This window comes from Maylandia zebra, linkage group LG9, assembly GCF_041146795.1.
Source record: "Maylandia zebra isolate NMK-2024a linkage group LG9, Mzebra_GT3a, whole genome shotgun sequence".
NCBI classification, from domain to species: Eukaryota; Metazoa; Chordata; class Actinopteri; order Cichliformes; family Cichlidae; genus Maylandia; species Maylandia zebra.
The window spans coordinates 12,995,387-13,009,695 of record NC_135175.1 but is presented as its reverse complement, the minus strand read 5'-3'; the positions used below and the strand labels follow the sequence as shown (position 1 = coordinate 13,009,695).

The 14,309-nt window shown below is 41.2% G+C and overlaps 1 protein-coding gene across 2 annotated transcripts in view; it reads right to left on the bottom strand.

Moving 5' to 3' along the window:
- mmp16a (matrix metallopeptidase 16a (membrane-inserted)) overlaps positions 1-14,309 on the bottom strand; it is a 75,065-nt gene that overhangs the window by 13,145 nt on the left and 47,611 nt on the right. For both annotated transcript variants that reach the window (XM_004569499.4, XM_004569500.4), the window contains 2 exons: positions 13,547-13,708; positions 9,046-9,257 (listed from right to left, as the gene is read on the bottom strand). In XM_004569499.4, the coding sequence (XP_004569556.1) occupies positions 9,046-9,257; positions 13,547-13,708 (374 nt within the window). The remainder of the gene's footprint in view (positions 1-9,045; positions 9,258-13,546; positions 13,709-14,309) is intronic.

Genomic DNA, 14,309 nt, shown 5'->3' with positions numbered 1-14,309 from the left:
AATGGTAACCAAGTGACACGAGACGATTAGAAAGCGAGGGGCAAAAAAACGATTACAGAGATTCAAAACAACTCAGCATCACTAATCTTTGTGAGCCGAGCTGAAACACACTGGTGTGAATTACACTACGCGTTCACATGCCGACCCTTCACAGCGGCATGCTGGGTACATGACTCAATCAGACTCTTAGAAAGTTCGAGGCTGATGACTTACAGACTTTGCCCCGACGTAAAGCGCCAACACAGGAATGAAAAACAAGAACACGGCACATTTAAGAAGTGACTCAAATCGTTGAACACTGCATAAATACTTATCAATCAATGAAAATGAAAAGAACCGGCGTGAAATCTTTCTGCAAAGGACAAAAGAGCAAGTAGACCGCCCTGTTATTAGCAAAGAACAACAAGTGGAGACAATAAAGCTATTCCGAGAGATCAACGCTTTTTTGAATTTGTTGTGTAAAAATGAGGTTAAACCTAAAAACCTCGACACCCACGTCATGTGCGCTGATGCATTTTGTACACCTTCTACATGGAAATGGAAATGGGGAGGTTTCCATCTCGCTGCAGGGCAACCTGCTAGTGACAAATAAAAGCTGTTTCATTCATTCATTTCATACATGTGCTCAAGGCCAAGAAGCAAGACTGCAGGGACGTAACTGTAACTGCTGTAAATAATGAAGCGCGACCTTCATCAGCGCAACAAAACACGGCAGCTTTCACTTCTCAACCTGCAGCTCTTTCTTTCCGTTAGATTTTAATTCTAATACGCCAGCTTTACAGTTCATCTTTGTGGGGACATTTTCCAATCCAATAAATGTCAGCGTGGCGCTCTGTGCACGATGTAAGCCTCCATCCCCAAAGTCAAGAGTGCAGAACGGTGTTTAGCAGCTCCGGCATCAAACTGCCAAAATGACTGGCTGTGTTATCAGTTTCTGCAATTTTATACTCTGAAATAAACTTCAGTCGTATTTTTTAGAGAACAAAAAGTGATTTCATGGGAAACAACAATTGCAACTGTTTATTTTAACTAGGTGTGTTTATGTTTCGGGAAAAACTATGTCATCATGGGGAAATTTGCCGCTGCTAAAAAGGCTAAAAAGCAGGGGTGTCAAACATAAGGCCCAGGGACTAGAATTGGCCGAGCAATGGCTATAATGGAAAATACGATGGATGGCATAAATTTGTACCTGTATTTGCTACACCAAAGATAGAATAGATAAACCACAGAATGACTTTCTGCTTAGTGAGCAGAACTTTTTCTATAATTTTATGCAAAAAAGCTGAGATGTGCTGTTAAAATTACACTTCTTCATCTTATATTAAGATATCACAGGGATTAAATTAGTAGTTAAATGTCTGTAGGTTGACAGAAAGTCAAGTTTCACTCCTCTTGTCCAACCTGAGATCAAAGTGGGCTGTACGTGGCCCCTTGATATAAAATAAGTTTGACATTCCTGCTCTGAAGCACTTAGGTACCAATCTCACAGGAGGACATTAAACATATGGTAAGAGAAAAGGATCAGAGAGTTAGCTTAGCTTAACATAAAGATTAGAAAATGGGCAAGCGGCCGGCACATTTCAAACTGGAATGTGGGTACAGATTAAAACAAATGATAACACATAACACATTATTAAGTGAAATTCAGAGGTGCTGGTAGGGGGTTTGTTACCTTTGAGCATGCCCAAGCTGGCTGCTTCCCCCCTGCTTCTCATCTTTCTGCTCAGTTAAACTAAGCTAAGCTAATCACCCAGAGGCTTTAGATTAAAATTAGACACGAGAGTGGTGTTCAGCTTTTCATCTCTCTTTCTCTTTGAATTCTCAGGACACCTGAAAAAGAAGTCTTACAATTGTCCAAAAACTGAATTGGTGGCATTAAAAATCCACTCCAGACGCGCGCTATTTTTGGACTCTCTCTCTCTCTTGCTTTTCATTCTACTGCTCAAAAAGATATTAAGAAGACACGACAGCTTACTGCCCATTTGGCAACTGCTTTCTCATTAATGGATGTCATAGTCAAGGAGCGTGGCTCCGGCATCGGCAATCCTGAACAGCGAGGCGCCCCGCGGCAGAATCCCCTGCTCTATATCTGTCCACACGAAGGAAGGAAGTGTCCCTCAGTGAGTGGGCGAGAGGGGTGGTAGTTTCCATTTATTATATGTCTATATAACGGGCAACGCACCAATAATGGAAGCTAGAGTAGATGAAAGCATTAGTGTGTCGAGTGTTGGGTGGAAGCTTATATATAGACCTGTAGGGGAAAAAACGTATACCTGCATGTGGGCACAACAAAAGGCTCTAATCCTGTCCGTGTAATGCAGCTACAAGTGTCCGAACATAATGAGTCACTGTTAAACGACAGCAGAGACATAGTGGGTGAAATGAATTTGGAGATTTAAACTATCACCTAACAAGAGCTACAACAATTTCTATAGCACCGCTTTCACAGAGAGGTTTTACTGAACAGTGAGCTTTAATTAAAAAAAAATTTGCTTTAGGGATAAAAACTACTTTGGGAAAAAAAGAAACCTTATAGCACAAAGAAAAGCATGAGCACAGTAATTTCCCTTTTTGTAATCCTTGCATCCTTGTTTTGAATTCTTGCTCCATAAAGGCAATACTGCAGCTATAAGAAAAGCATGTTGTAGGGAATGTTTAGTTAAAATCCTCAAATCCCTGTTTGGATTTTCTGCCTCTAAAAACTGACAAGACAGCAGTGAGCCATAAACCCAAATCCAAACTTTAATTATGATGTCTGAGACTCCATCCATATTTTACTACAATCCAAGCCTGATGGGAATTGAATGAACTCCTGGAAACTTTTTTTTGGTCTGCTTGTTGTCAGACAGCATAAGCGTCACACGCGGGCACGTTTGCGGTACAGCGGGAAAAAACTGGTTGCAATTAAAGCCCGAGAAAGCACTCTTCACCAGTGTACGCATGCATATACATGAATGTGTGTGCTGCTTCCAGCTCCGGTGGGAGAGCATATGGCCTGCGGGTTCACAGAAAGTTGAACCTGAAGTGGCTGCGACCATAAAACAACAGTAACTTTGTAGCTTTACGGGGCATTTACCGTTGACACTGGATCTGTGAAGTCATCGGTGAACCCCGGGTGACCCCGTGTCACCTCACTAGGAAAGAAAAATGAGCCACCGTAAAAAAACCACCTTTAACAAGCATGACTCCCGGCCTGGCTGTGTAGATTAATGTTAACCCGTATAAATCAGACATCTTTCAGCACTGCTTGAAAGACTAGTCTATCCCAGCATTCTTTATAACAAGGACTTCTGCGTCATAAAGAGCCACAATCAGGGCGTCTCAGCCCTGAATGTTACTCATCGATCCTGAATCTGTAACGTTACGTGAAAGTGGAACATTTTTCCCAGCGAGTCTTTGATAATCTGCTCTCCGTTTTAAATTCACAGGTGGAACATGTGAATATTTTCTAAAAACAGAAACCTCTGTCTCTGCACGGCAACGTTGTCGCTCTTGATTCACTGTTTTCTGCTGCTGTTTTAGTGCCACTCGTTAAGAATACCTGTTCTGTGAGCATCTGAAGGTCTAGAACAGCAAAAATATTTGATGAGTATCCGACAGCAATCATCCAAATATCCTGGTTTGATAAGAGATGTTCCGTATACAAACCTGTAGCCTCCTATATGTTTTAAAACAGAATACTTGCGATATCCAAAGTTTCGACATACATCCTCATCAGAGTTCTGCCCTGAATGATCATTTTAAATACAACAATACTTTTTCCTGCAGCCTATTTTTCCTTTTGCAGAGCAGCGGGTCCATGTGAAAAGAAATCCAAGCTCTGAATTGCTCTAACAATGAGCTGCAAAAGCCTACTATGATGCATATCAACAATGAAATTGCACTGAAAACCCCACTGCTCCCAGTGAATTTCACCAGATCACCTTCACTTTAAAGCTCCCTACTTTACATTGCTGGACCACCTGTCAGGGGCGGCGGGACCGCTGAGATCTCTGCTATAATGACTTGGCATCGACTGGCCTTTGGTTTTCCAAAACAATCAAGCTGGGATGGTGAATACAACCCAGTTATGCGGGGCCAAATGGACCCGCAGAGCAAAGTAACCAAGCAAGGAATCAATCGAACAATCAAGTAAAGAACAAATCAGCCTTGTGAAGTTAAAAACCCCCTGAAAACTCAGCGAGCCATCGCTGCAGCCAGTCTGTAAACTCGTGCGTGTACATTGGCTGGTTCTGAAGGGAATTTATCAGAGTCCGGAGTAATCCAAACATCTCTAATTATGATTCCAGATAAACTGTTTTACAGTTGGGCAGCTTCATCTACCAGGAGGAAAGAGGCGTTAACACGATACGTCAGTCTGCTCGCAGAAAGTTGGCAAAATACTCACTGAGAATCAAGAAATATTAGGACCACCTGCTCCTCCAGAAAAGCACACTTGGAGATGGAATCCAAGTCAAACCCGTGCTCCCTTATTCATTTCACTTCACTAAACACACTTGATTCACGGGCTGAGACGCAGATTACTCTAAGGGGAGAACAAATCATCATGACTCTGATATTGCTGGTGGTCTTAACGATGTGAACACAGTGGATTTACAGCTACGCTTACATGTGTTCTGCAAATCTTTCCCCTTCGCTCCCCGGGATGTTTAGGAAAATGTGAGGCGGTGCCAGCGAAACGCTGAAAGCCAACAAAATAATGGAAGCACCATGCCAATTTAACATAAGTGGATGCCCACTTAAGCCGAGCAATTACAGGTTCCCCTGCTTATTTAGCACACTATCATTAACTAAGACAAATTGCAAACATGATGTCTTTTGCATACGGGTTGTTTTTCAAGCACTGTGCACATAAGCTATCATACATCACAGCTTTACGTTACAGAGTTTGTGAATTATGAAACAATTGATAATACAGTGCTTAATAGAAAAGTGACGGGACTAAGCCAAATGATGCGCAACAAAACAAGGCTGCAGTGTACAGATGAGCAGCAAGTGCGACACAAAAGAAACGGCTGAAATATGACTTCATCAAAATGCTCCTTATCGTTTTAATATCTGTTTGCTAAAATGGGCTCTCTCCCCACAAACCATCACATCTCTGCAAGTCCATTGCATCCTGGAGAACTATTGGAACATACAATAATAAAAATGATTCTTTTATTTTGAAAGTGTAAATATAAGTAAATAAATCCTAGCAATACACAAAAATGAAATCAATACAAAAAATTACTGAGCAAAGGGTTTAGGCTAAAACTTTAGCTTATTACACTTACAGCCTTTTATAACAGGTATTCATTTATAAATAACTGGACATTATTAACTTCAGCTTATTGTTATTATTATCTATATAACTAGGAAGCTCATTCTCCTTCTCTTGACGATACTTTAAAGATATAACACATTTTGGGATCACCTTAGCAGAAGGCATCGACAATATCATTTCCTAAATGTTGCCAGCATAAACAAAGGCAGTAAAATTTTAGCCTCATTTAAAGATAAAAGCCATTTTTACAAAAGTTTGACCTTATTTGACCTTGAAGAAGAGGTCAGAGGTCCAAGGTGACATGGCATTTAGAATCAGCATAGATCATCACCTGTATGTTGTCAATGCAAACAATGGCAGGTTTCAATAGTTCCAAATAGCATTATTATCACTTTGACCTTCAGATTAATCTATTGGCTTTAAAGGAGATGTCAGAGGTCAAATGTGACATGCTATTTTAAATCTGTCAACAGTACTTACTATATGCTGACAATATACACCACACTAAGAATCGTACTTTCTAAGTTACGAGCCTTTTTGTCAGTTTTCCACCAATAAATCGTGAGGATGAGCTTGAAGATGTCGGTGGATGGAAGCCAAATTTTAGCATGACCCCCTCTACACCCCTACAAAGTTCTAGCAGAATTCATTCACAATGTTCGGAGCTATCGTGTGTCCTCATCACAACTGCCAAGGACGTTTACCCCTTTTACAGAAATACATCTTTCCAATATTTACACTGACCCCTGCCTTTTAAACATACTAGTGTCTAATTTTAAAGAGCCTCTAGAAGCAGATTCTTTTGTGCTTTACACATCTTCAGCACAGTGCTGAGATCAACAATATCCTACAATTGTAAGGTGTGAGTTATATGAAATGGTTGGCTCATAACAATAAAATCATGACATCCCTTGTTTTAGATCCTCACAGTAAAGCAGCGGAGCACATACACAGCATCCTTCCACCAAGGCTGAAAATTCACTCAACACCGAGCATCAATAGAGTCTCTTGATCCAGAAGAATCCAGGTTTGTGTCTGAAACCTTCTTGTGAATATAAGGATGATTTCTCACCTCACTGTTTTTTTCCCATTTTAATTGATATTTAATTGTAATAAATAAATATAGTCTGTGGGTCAAGCCCCACCTCTGCAAAACTGTTGTTTCTGAATAATAATTTTTCAATAATCCTGAATCCTGCAAACAAACTAAACCAATCACATAACCTCTTTGGCAAAGGTAAATATATAGGTAGCCATAAATTTAAAAAAAAATAACGAAATATTCATGTAGACTGTGTTGGATTGTAGTGTTATTTTATGCCATGTTATACCCCGAATTAAAGATTGTGAATTATTATGTAGATTAGTTTGCATTATTCTCCTGAATTAGAAGAAGCTGATAACTATTGCATTAGCTAAACTGATTTGCATTACATTAGACTGCTGACTTGTTGTGAATGAATGACATTGCTTTATGATGCATTATACTGCTGAGTTATAAGAAATACTGTTCACAGAGAGTTATTGTCTTATTTGTCTGATTAGAAGAGAACAGAATATGCTGGAGTTTTCTGCCCCATCTCAGCAGGAGCAGAGAAACAGGGAGCCAAGGTCGTAGCTTAGGCGCTGTGTGAGAGAAAGCATGTAAATGTTTAGGCTTTTTATGATAAGGTGGAGGCACCAGAGGCTATAAAAGTTTGAGCAATGCTCCACCATTTTGAGATTTTGAGGCTGTCTGCATCAGTGTCCATCTCCCACGCGTGTGTTCATTAAAATCATCGTTTGACTCAACCCGACCGGACCAGTGTTGTTATTGTGGTTTTTTCTCTTGTTTCCATCCCCAATTTTGAACCTTAACAACTGAGAAAAAACAATGCTTGGATATATAAACAGATTAGATATAAACAATATCAAAGTCATGCTTGAGACGACCAATGTGATAAATTAAGACCAGGAAACTTCTGCAGCAGTGAACCACATTTTAATTTCAGACGCTGGGATCACTGGGACAGATATTTAGAGCCTTTCTCCTTCACTTCCTAAAGTCATAAAACATTTGGCTGATTGCTGAACATCTTTTTTATCTCAGCACTACCTCTGAGCTCTGTAGACATCCCATGATCCTCATCACTCCATCAGGACAGGCTGTTGCCCTGGGAGTAATGAAGGCTGACAGTAGCTGCTGCTGCAGGCACCATGTGAAAGAGAGAGGCTGGACTAGACTACTGTGACAAGCAGGTATTGTTTCCACAGCCAAACCAGGCTCAGTGTGGGCTTCCAGTCTAATTTTGGGTAAATATCCTTACAGGCAGCAGCTTCAGCTCCACGAGTCCTTTTTTTTTAAATTTATTTTTTGAGTCAACAAGAAGAAAGTTGCAGCGAGGGGTGCAGAGAGGACGAAAACTGGTTTTACTCTGGCTCCACAAGTCTCTTATTTAACCAATGAATACTGTCTACTTATATCCACAGAAAATACAGTCACACTCACATAAAGCATTAGAGGCACTCTTTCTCCTTTCTGTGGAGAACACAGGACAGCTTTGTGCAGCCCCAGGGTTTTTCTCTGTTCCTTACTGCATGTTGCCAAGGTCTCGCTCTCACAAGCTAAGACCAAGGATAAAGATGTGTGTTTTTTCTCTTGTACTGGAATGAAAACCAAGCTGAGCTTCTCTAGAGAAGGAGAAACTGTATTCTACTGTGCACTGCATGCCTTTCCTTCTTTGTAAATTCTAGTTCAATAGACCCCAAGTTAACTAGGAAGTCTTCCTTCAGACATAATAGCCTCTTTAATAATGGGATAAAATACAGAGGCAACAGCTTCAAGAGAACAGAACAGGTTCCACAGTATTTCCACAAGCTAGAACCGCACTGTGAAACTGTGAAATAACTTATATTACCATCAAGTGAAGTTTTTCCACACTATGCACATGCCAAACATGAAGCAGAATAACAGAAAAAGCTCTTATTTAGGTAATAATATTTAGATAATCCTCCAAACTTACAGCAATTTATTCTGCATGTAACTACAACCCAACTTTAAAAAACAAAACCAAAAAAGTAGCTGATGATAACAAGCAGGATGCAATCAATTTAAAATCATGTATATATTAGATCCTATTATATGTACTATTGTGTATTAAACGATTACACATTTTATATTACACAGATTTATAATACATATTTACAATATTGTTGTTTCAAATGGAGATTATATCCTCAAAGCTAAACTTTGTCAATATCTGTTTAATCCGATTAGATAAAGTTTTCTACTTCAGTTATTTCGTGCTGCAAAATGAGATTGTTGAGCATGCTAACACTGACCTTATGACCTGTCATGAATCCTACCATAAGACCGAGCCGGGCTGCTATCAGTCTGAAATTGAGCCCTCTTGTTAGTAGGATTCCCAGTGTATTTTCATGTATTTATTATTAATTGTGTTTTCATATATTTAATAAAATATTTATCACAATTTTTCTCTTTTGGTCTTTATTAAGACTAACAGAGATGGACTGTAGGGCCAGGTTGTTCTTGTGTTGGTGTTATCAGCTAGTCAAGTTATGTATTACACCCAGACGTATGGTGCAGGGATGAAGTCTCTTCTAGCTCAGTGGTGATTTGGACTGGGAACAATGATTTCTGTGCTCCCACACAGCTAAGAGATCCAGGCTATTGGTAAAAGAAAAAAACAGCTCTTGGGTTAAAAACTTGAGATTGCTGGAAACAAACCAAACGTGAAGAGCCCCTAGCTTTGTTGTGATATCACATGCTGTTGTTTTACCTTGAAGACGAACATCTCCCTTCTCAGTATGGCCAGGGTGTTGAAGCCTCCATCGCAGATGTTGGGTTTAGCATTGGGCTGTGACGGTCGCGTAGGCAGCATTGGGAGTTGCGTCTGCCTGTCTTGTTTACGAGGGTCCGAAGGAGGATGGGAGCGAGGAGAGGGCGCCGTTGGCAAAGGCTTGGTGGGCTGGGGGAGTTTATCGGGCGGCCCTGCGGGGAGTCAGAGAAATACATCTTATACGTCTCCGCAACATGTTGTTTTGCTTTTTCATTACTTCACCAGTTGAAGCTAACCAGCACTCTGATCTTGCAGGAGAAACGAATGTTCAAGCCAAGTTTGGTGGTGCCACTTGGAAAAACAACAACAAACAAACAAAGGTAAGAAGTGATGAAGGCTGCCAACGAGGACTCAACAAAGATATGAGAGAGAAAGGAGTCCACGGATAAACAAGATGAGGTCAGTGGGTAGAAATCAGTGGGTAGATGTTAACGCTGCCAAGTTTAGAGATTCAGCTTAGCAAAGCATAATATCATACGCTATAAAGACACAAAAAAACATCAGAGCAGAATTAGGTTTAATAAATGTAGATCATGTGATTTCATGCCAAATTCATGAATTACTGTACGTGATAAAGGGAAAGGAGTTATGCACACTGAGGCAGTGGCTAATAACAAATGGGCGTTGCCTATGAATAACGCATGACGCTGCATGATTAACGCACTCTGTGACTGTAAGGGGATGAGGTGCAGACAGACTGAGGAAGACAAGACTGTGACAAGACTAACGCTTGTTCCATGGTACTGCGCCTGTGTCACGTTTGCGCAGGTATTTGCCTGCGCAGAGCTTTCTAGAGTTGTTTTCAACCTGTGCTAACGAGATCCCGTGCAGACTTCCAAAGATAGAAAATTGCAGTCTTAAAAGTACAGACGCTCATTTCACGTCAGCTCTTTGTGCTTATAATTTTGCTGACTGATTGGACCAACAATAACACCACATACTTGGCACGCTAGCCTCTATCTGGCAGCAGACGCTTTCTGCAGGTAGACGTTTCGATCCGTACATCCCTACAGTCTGCCAACAGAGACCAATATTCAGCCCATAACGTGACAGAAAGACCTCACCTTAATCAGATAAAATGTATGATTTTAATGGCCTTCCATTCTTTCAGCAGACGTTCACAGACTTGCAGAATCAATGCCAAGGCCCACTGAAGCTGTCCTGGCAACATATAGTGGCTACTTAGACATTTTACGTTGGCTCTTCCTTTAATGTGTCATCCATCTGTAGTTGACAAACCAGACAATCGCAGGATTAAGCCATCACCCAGTCCACAAAACTGATCAGCGGGTCTACACGAGAGTGATTCCATTCACTGACTGAAGTTAATCCCCTGAAATACATCGCAGATTAGTGGAGCCAAAGTACTCTGAAGTTATGTAAGCATGGGGGAGATTCACAGTCAGATGGACGTGTAAACAAACAGGCAAATGTGTACTTGCAGCTACATTGTGGTAAACCGACGACAAGAAAAGATAAACGCAGCTTTTTTTGGGGGCAGATTTTGGCTCTTTTGGTCACCCTGTAATTTCAGCATCTGGCTGTTGTTAATTTACTGGAGATGTCCAGGTGGCCCACGTGTTACACCAGTACTGTGGTGACTGGCTGGACCAATCAGCTAATTCCACCGATCTGTGCACTTGAAACAGGAATCTAATCAGCGAACTCTGTGGGTGGGAGTGGGAGACAAACTTCCCACACTTACAGATATTAGTGGAACACAGATGAAAACCAGCAATGCAGCCTAAGAACAAAGGAGCTGGAGAGCCTTTATAACCACAGAATTCATTCATGAACCACTCGTAGTTCACGTTCATATTGCTGATCTGTTTGGATTTAAATAAATACTGTGTATTATGTAAAACACTCAACACAAAAAGTTCAGACATTTTTCATAGTGCATGTTTGAGGTACTTATTTTATTTTTAGTGGGCTACATACTGAATTTAGAGCACAGAAAGAAAAAAAAAATCAATCCTATCACACTAGTATCGATCCGATACTGATACCAGCATGAGTATCGATACTATTGATATTTGGCTCGATTTGCATCATGGTTTCACCTTCTCATGTTGCAATTCCCTGACCACTACCTCAGCTGCTGCTGACCTCTCATCCCTACTACTAAAGCCATTAGCAGGATGTGAAGAGATGTAAGTGCAGAAACAGGAGGCCTGTGTGACAGAGAAACTTCAGAAGTATTACGTGACAGTCATGGTGGAGTAGTAAAGGATAGTGTTATTGCTGTAGCTGACTCCAGGGTCACTACTGATATGTTAGCCAATCTATGTGGACATACCAACTAGCAATGTGGATATGCTGACGCCTGTTTTTAGCATGCTAGTGTGGTTAAAGATATAAATGTGCAAAGAGTGAACATATACAGAAAATGAGAATATCAATACTGGAGTGTTTTATTGTTCATAATGGAATTATGACACAGGCTAATGGTCATGGTTTACAGGAAAAATATCAAACAAAGATTTAACGAGGCCTAAAAGATAAGACATGTGAGACTTTTAAAATTTAATGCAGCTCTTGTTGGGCATCCGGCCATTTAGAAGTTTAAGGCAGATTTACCCTTTAGTTATTTATGTAAAATTAGATTTAGCTCATTTTGTTTTCTTTAAAAGGTCCTAAAAATATAAACTCCAGCCCAACTTTTAAATCATGTTTACTGTTTGAGGGCTTCAGCTGAATTTCAATACAATTATGGCCTGAATAACATTAATGATTTTTGTTTCTGTCATCCCAGTCATCGACATCATGGTGCCTGAGCTCTGCTGCTTCTGTAAAAAGGAAGTGGGCTCTGAGAACGCAGGAAGTCATTAAGTTCAAAGCCCAGTGGGAACATTTGGATTTGTCCAGGAAGAAAAAAAGATTACATGACAGAAATGCCACATCTATAGGTTTGAATGTGATCTGTACTTCATTCTTTACAGTTTCAAGCTGCCAAACTTTTTATTCACATAAGTCAATACATATCGAATGCACTTTACAGTGTTTTTTGTGACTACGGTTCAAAGAGTTGAAGGAATAAACAGAAGCAGCAAAGCCAAAACGTCCAAAAACTCTAGAGGTCAACTGATCCTCAGCAGCTCTTAGCTTCCCACAGTTCCTCGTATGATTGTGCCCGACTCTCCCAGACTGCAAGCCAACAGCTGTAAATGAACGCCAATTCACTCGCATTTCCTTCACATCTCCTTATACCGCTTCACCTTCACACAGAACCAAGTCGCACTTTTTTCCTACTCAACCTTAAGTGCATCACCTTGTACTCGATGTAAGCTGTGTACCTCCCACCTCTTCTCCTGTTTAGTACCACATCTAGCACCGGCACTGGCATGTGGAAAAAAAATGGAGGCCAATTACTGCGAGGGGGGTGGGGGGTACGAAGCTGAGAGCAGAGCTGTCATCAGTCGTCCTGCCCTTCAACTCTTGGTACGACACAGAGGAGAGGGAGGGAGGGGCAATGCAGAGGAATAAAACACGAGAGGGATGAAGAGAGATTTGATCGCTTGCCCAGGTCTGTCACTCCCAGAGGGACGTGCCCTGACCATGTAAGCAGATGGCAGGTTCTATGTGTGTGCGCGCATGCAGCCATTCAGCAGAGTGTGACTGGTGTACAGTGTCGACAGCAGTAAGGAACGATGCTGTCATTCGCCAACGAGTCGTTTCCGAACTTAGATGTCAAGCTGAGGTTGAGACGACAGCATCGGCACTCCCGATAACACATTTAAACATTAAGGCTTCCGCCTCCACAAGCCAGCCTCGTCTGAATTATCATTACAAGTATCCAGACTGATAACTGATTTTTGTCACTGCAATCTACTAATTCAACTACGAGTGAAAAAACCGAAGAAGCAAACTCTGTGGGTGCTTCCATAAATCCTTTGCCGTCAAATTGAATTTCACACTGCCGCCCCAGAGCTATATCAGCTTTATGAGAAGACAAAGCACTGTGCAATCAGCGTCTGTCAACTCCAAATGTGTGTCGATGAGGGATGCGTGCTGTAGGCGCTCTGATGATGAAGTATGATCGGAAATGTAGGTCTTAATTGAATTCAATTTAAGTATTTGAGCCTTAATTTGAATCTTGGTCTTAATCTTATTTCTGTAACTGTGAAAGTTTGTTACAATAACGCAGAAAACAAGAGCTCCAGGTGAAGGAAGATGACTTACTTTAGCTATGCCAGCTTCATATGGTTAGGTGTGTTGGGCAGTGTACTTATAGTTGAGCTCTTACATGGTCTACTGACTTGATATGTCACAGGAAGATGACTATGAATGCTTAGTATGTTATTGGCTTGCTTGTATGACAGCTAAAGCCTGAAGACTAACTCCTCAGACCACACTGATAAACTCTAATACTTGGCTGTGTCCTGCGTTTGCTTAACAAATTGCTGAATTTAAATAAAAAAAAGAAAAAAAGAAGGCTTACCATAAATTTTCTGGATGCCTAGCAGGTCATCCATTGGTAGTTTGAAGTCATCCGTGTCCATGTACTGATAGAAAGGAGCCATGATAGCTGTGGGGTCGTTGGAGTGTTCGAGGCCCAGTGCGTGACCAAGCTCATGGACGGCTACCAGGAACAAATCGTTACCTAGAAACACGAAGAGAGAGTGAAGGAGAGAGCAGCTCTGTCAGTGCTGTTGGACGTAAACGAAAACAAGCGAATTCGGAAAGAAAAAGAAAAGAGAAAACGTTGTCAGCCCCGGGTTATTGTGGCTTGTCATGGTCCACCTGTTCTAGTGCCAGAGAGGTTCCCTCAAAATAAGGCCAAGTTTTGAAAGTTTGTACAGTCGTGTTTAAATAAGCAGCAGCCCTACAGGGGAAAAGCTGACTGTGTCTTACAATATGCATCCATACATATATAAGGGTCTATGCATGAGCACAGATAATCCACCATCTGCGCTCCTAACCAGTCCATCTTCAGACAGAAACACAGGCTCGTACACATACACGTGTAATAAATACAAGTGCACTTCAAAGAGCACAGGCACCCCTGCGAACTGTAATTAGTCTCTAGCTGCGGTAAGCTGAAGACTACACTGGGTTCTTGACCTCTCGACTCAGAAACTCTCTGTGGCTAACAGCCAAACCCCAGCCCAACCCTAGCTGTATTAAAGCTGAGATATTTGGGATTGAAAGCCTCCTATTCCTCAACTTACGTCACTGGCAACCAAAACAACAACAAAAACCAG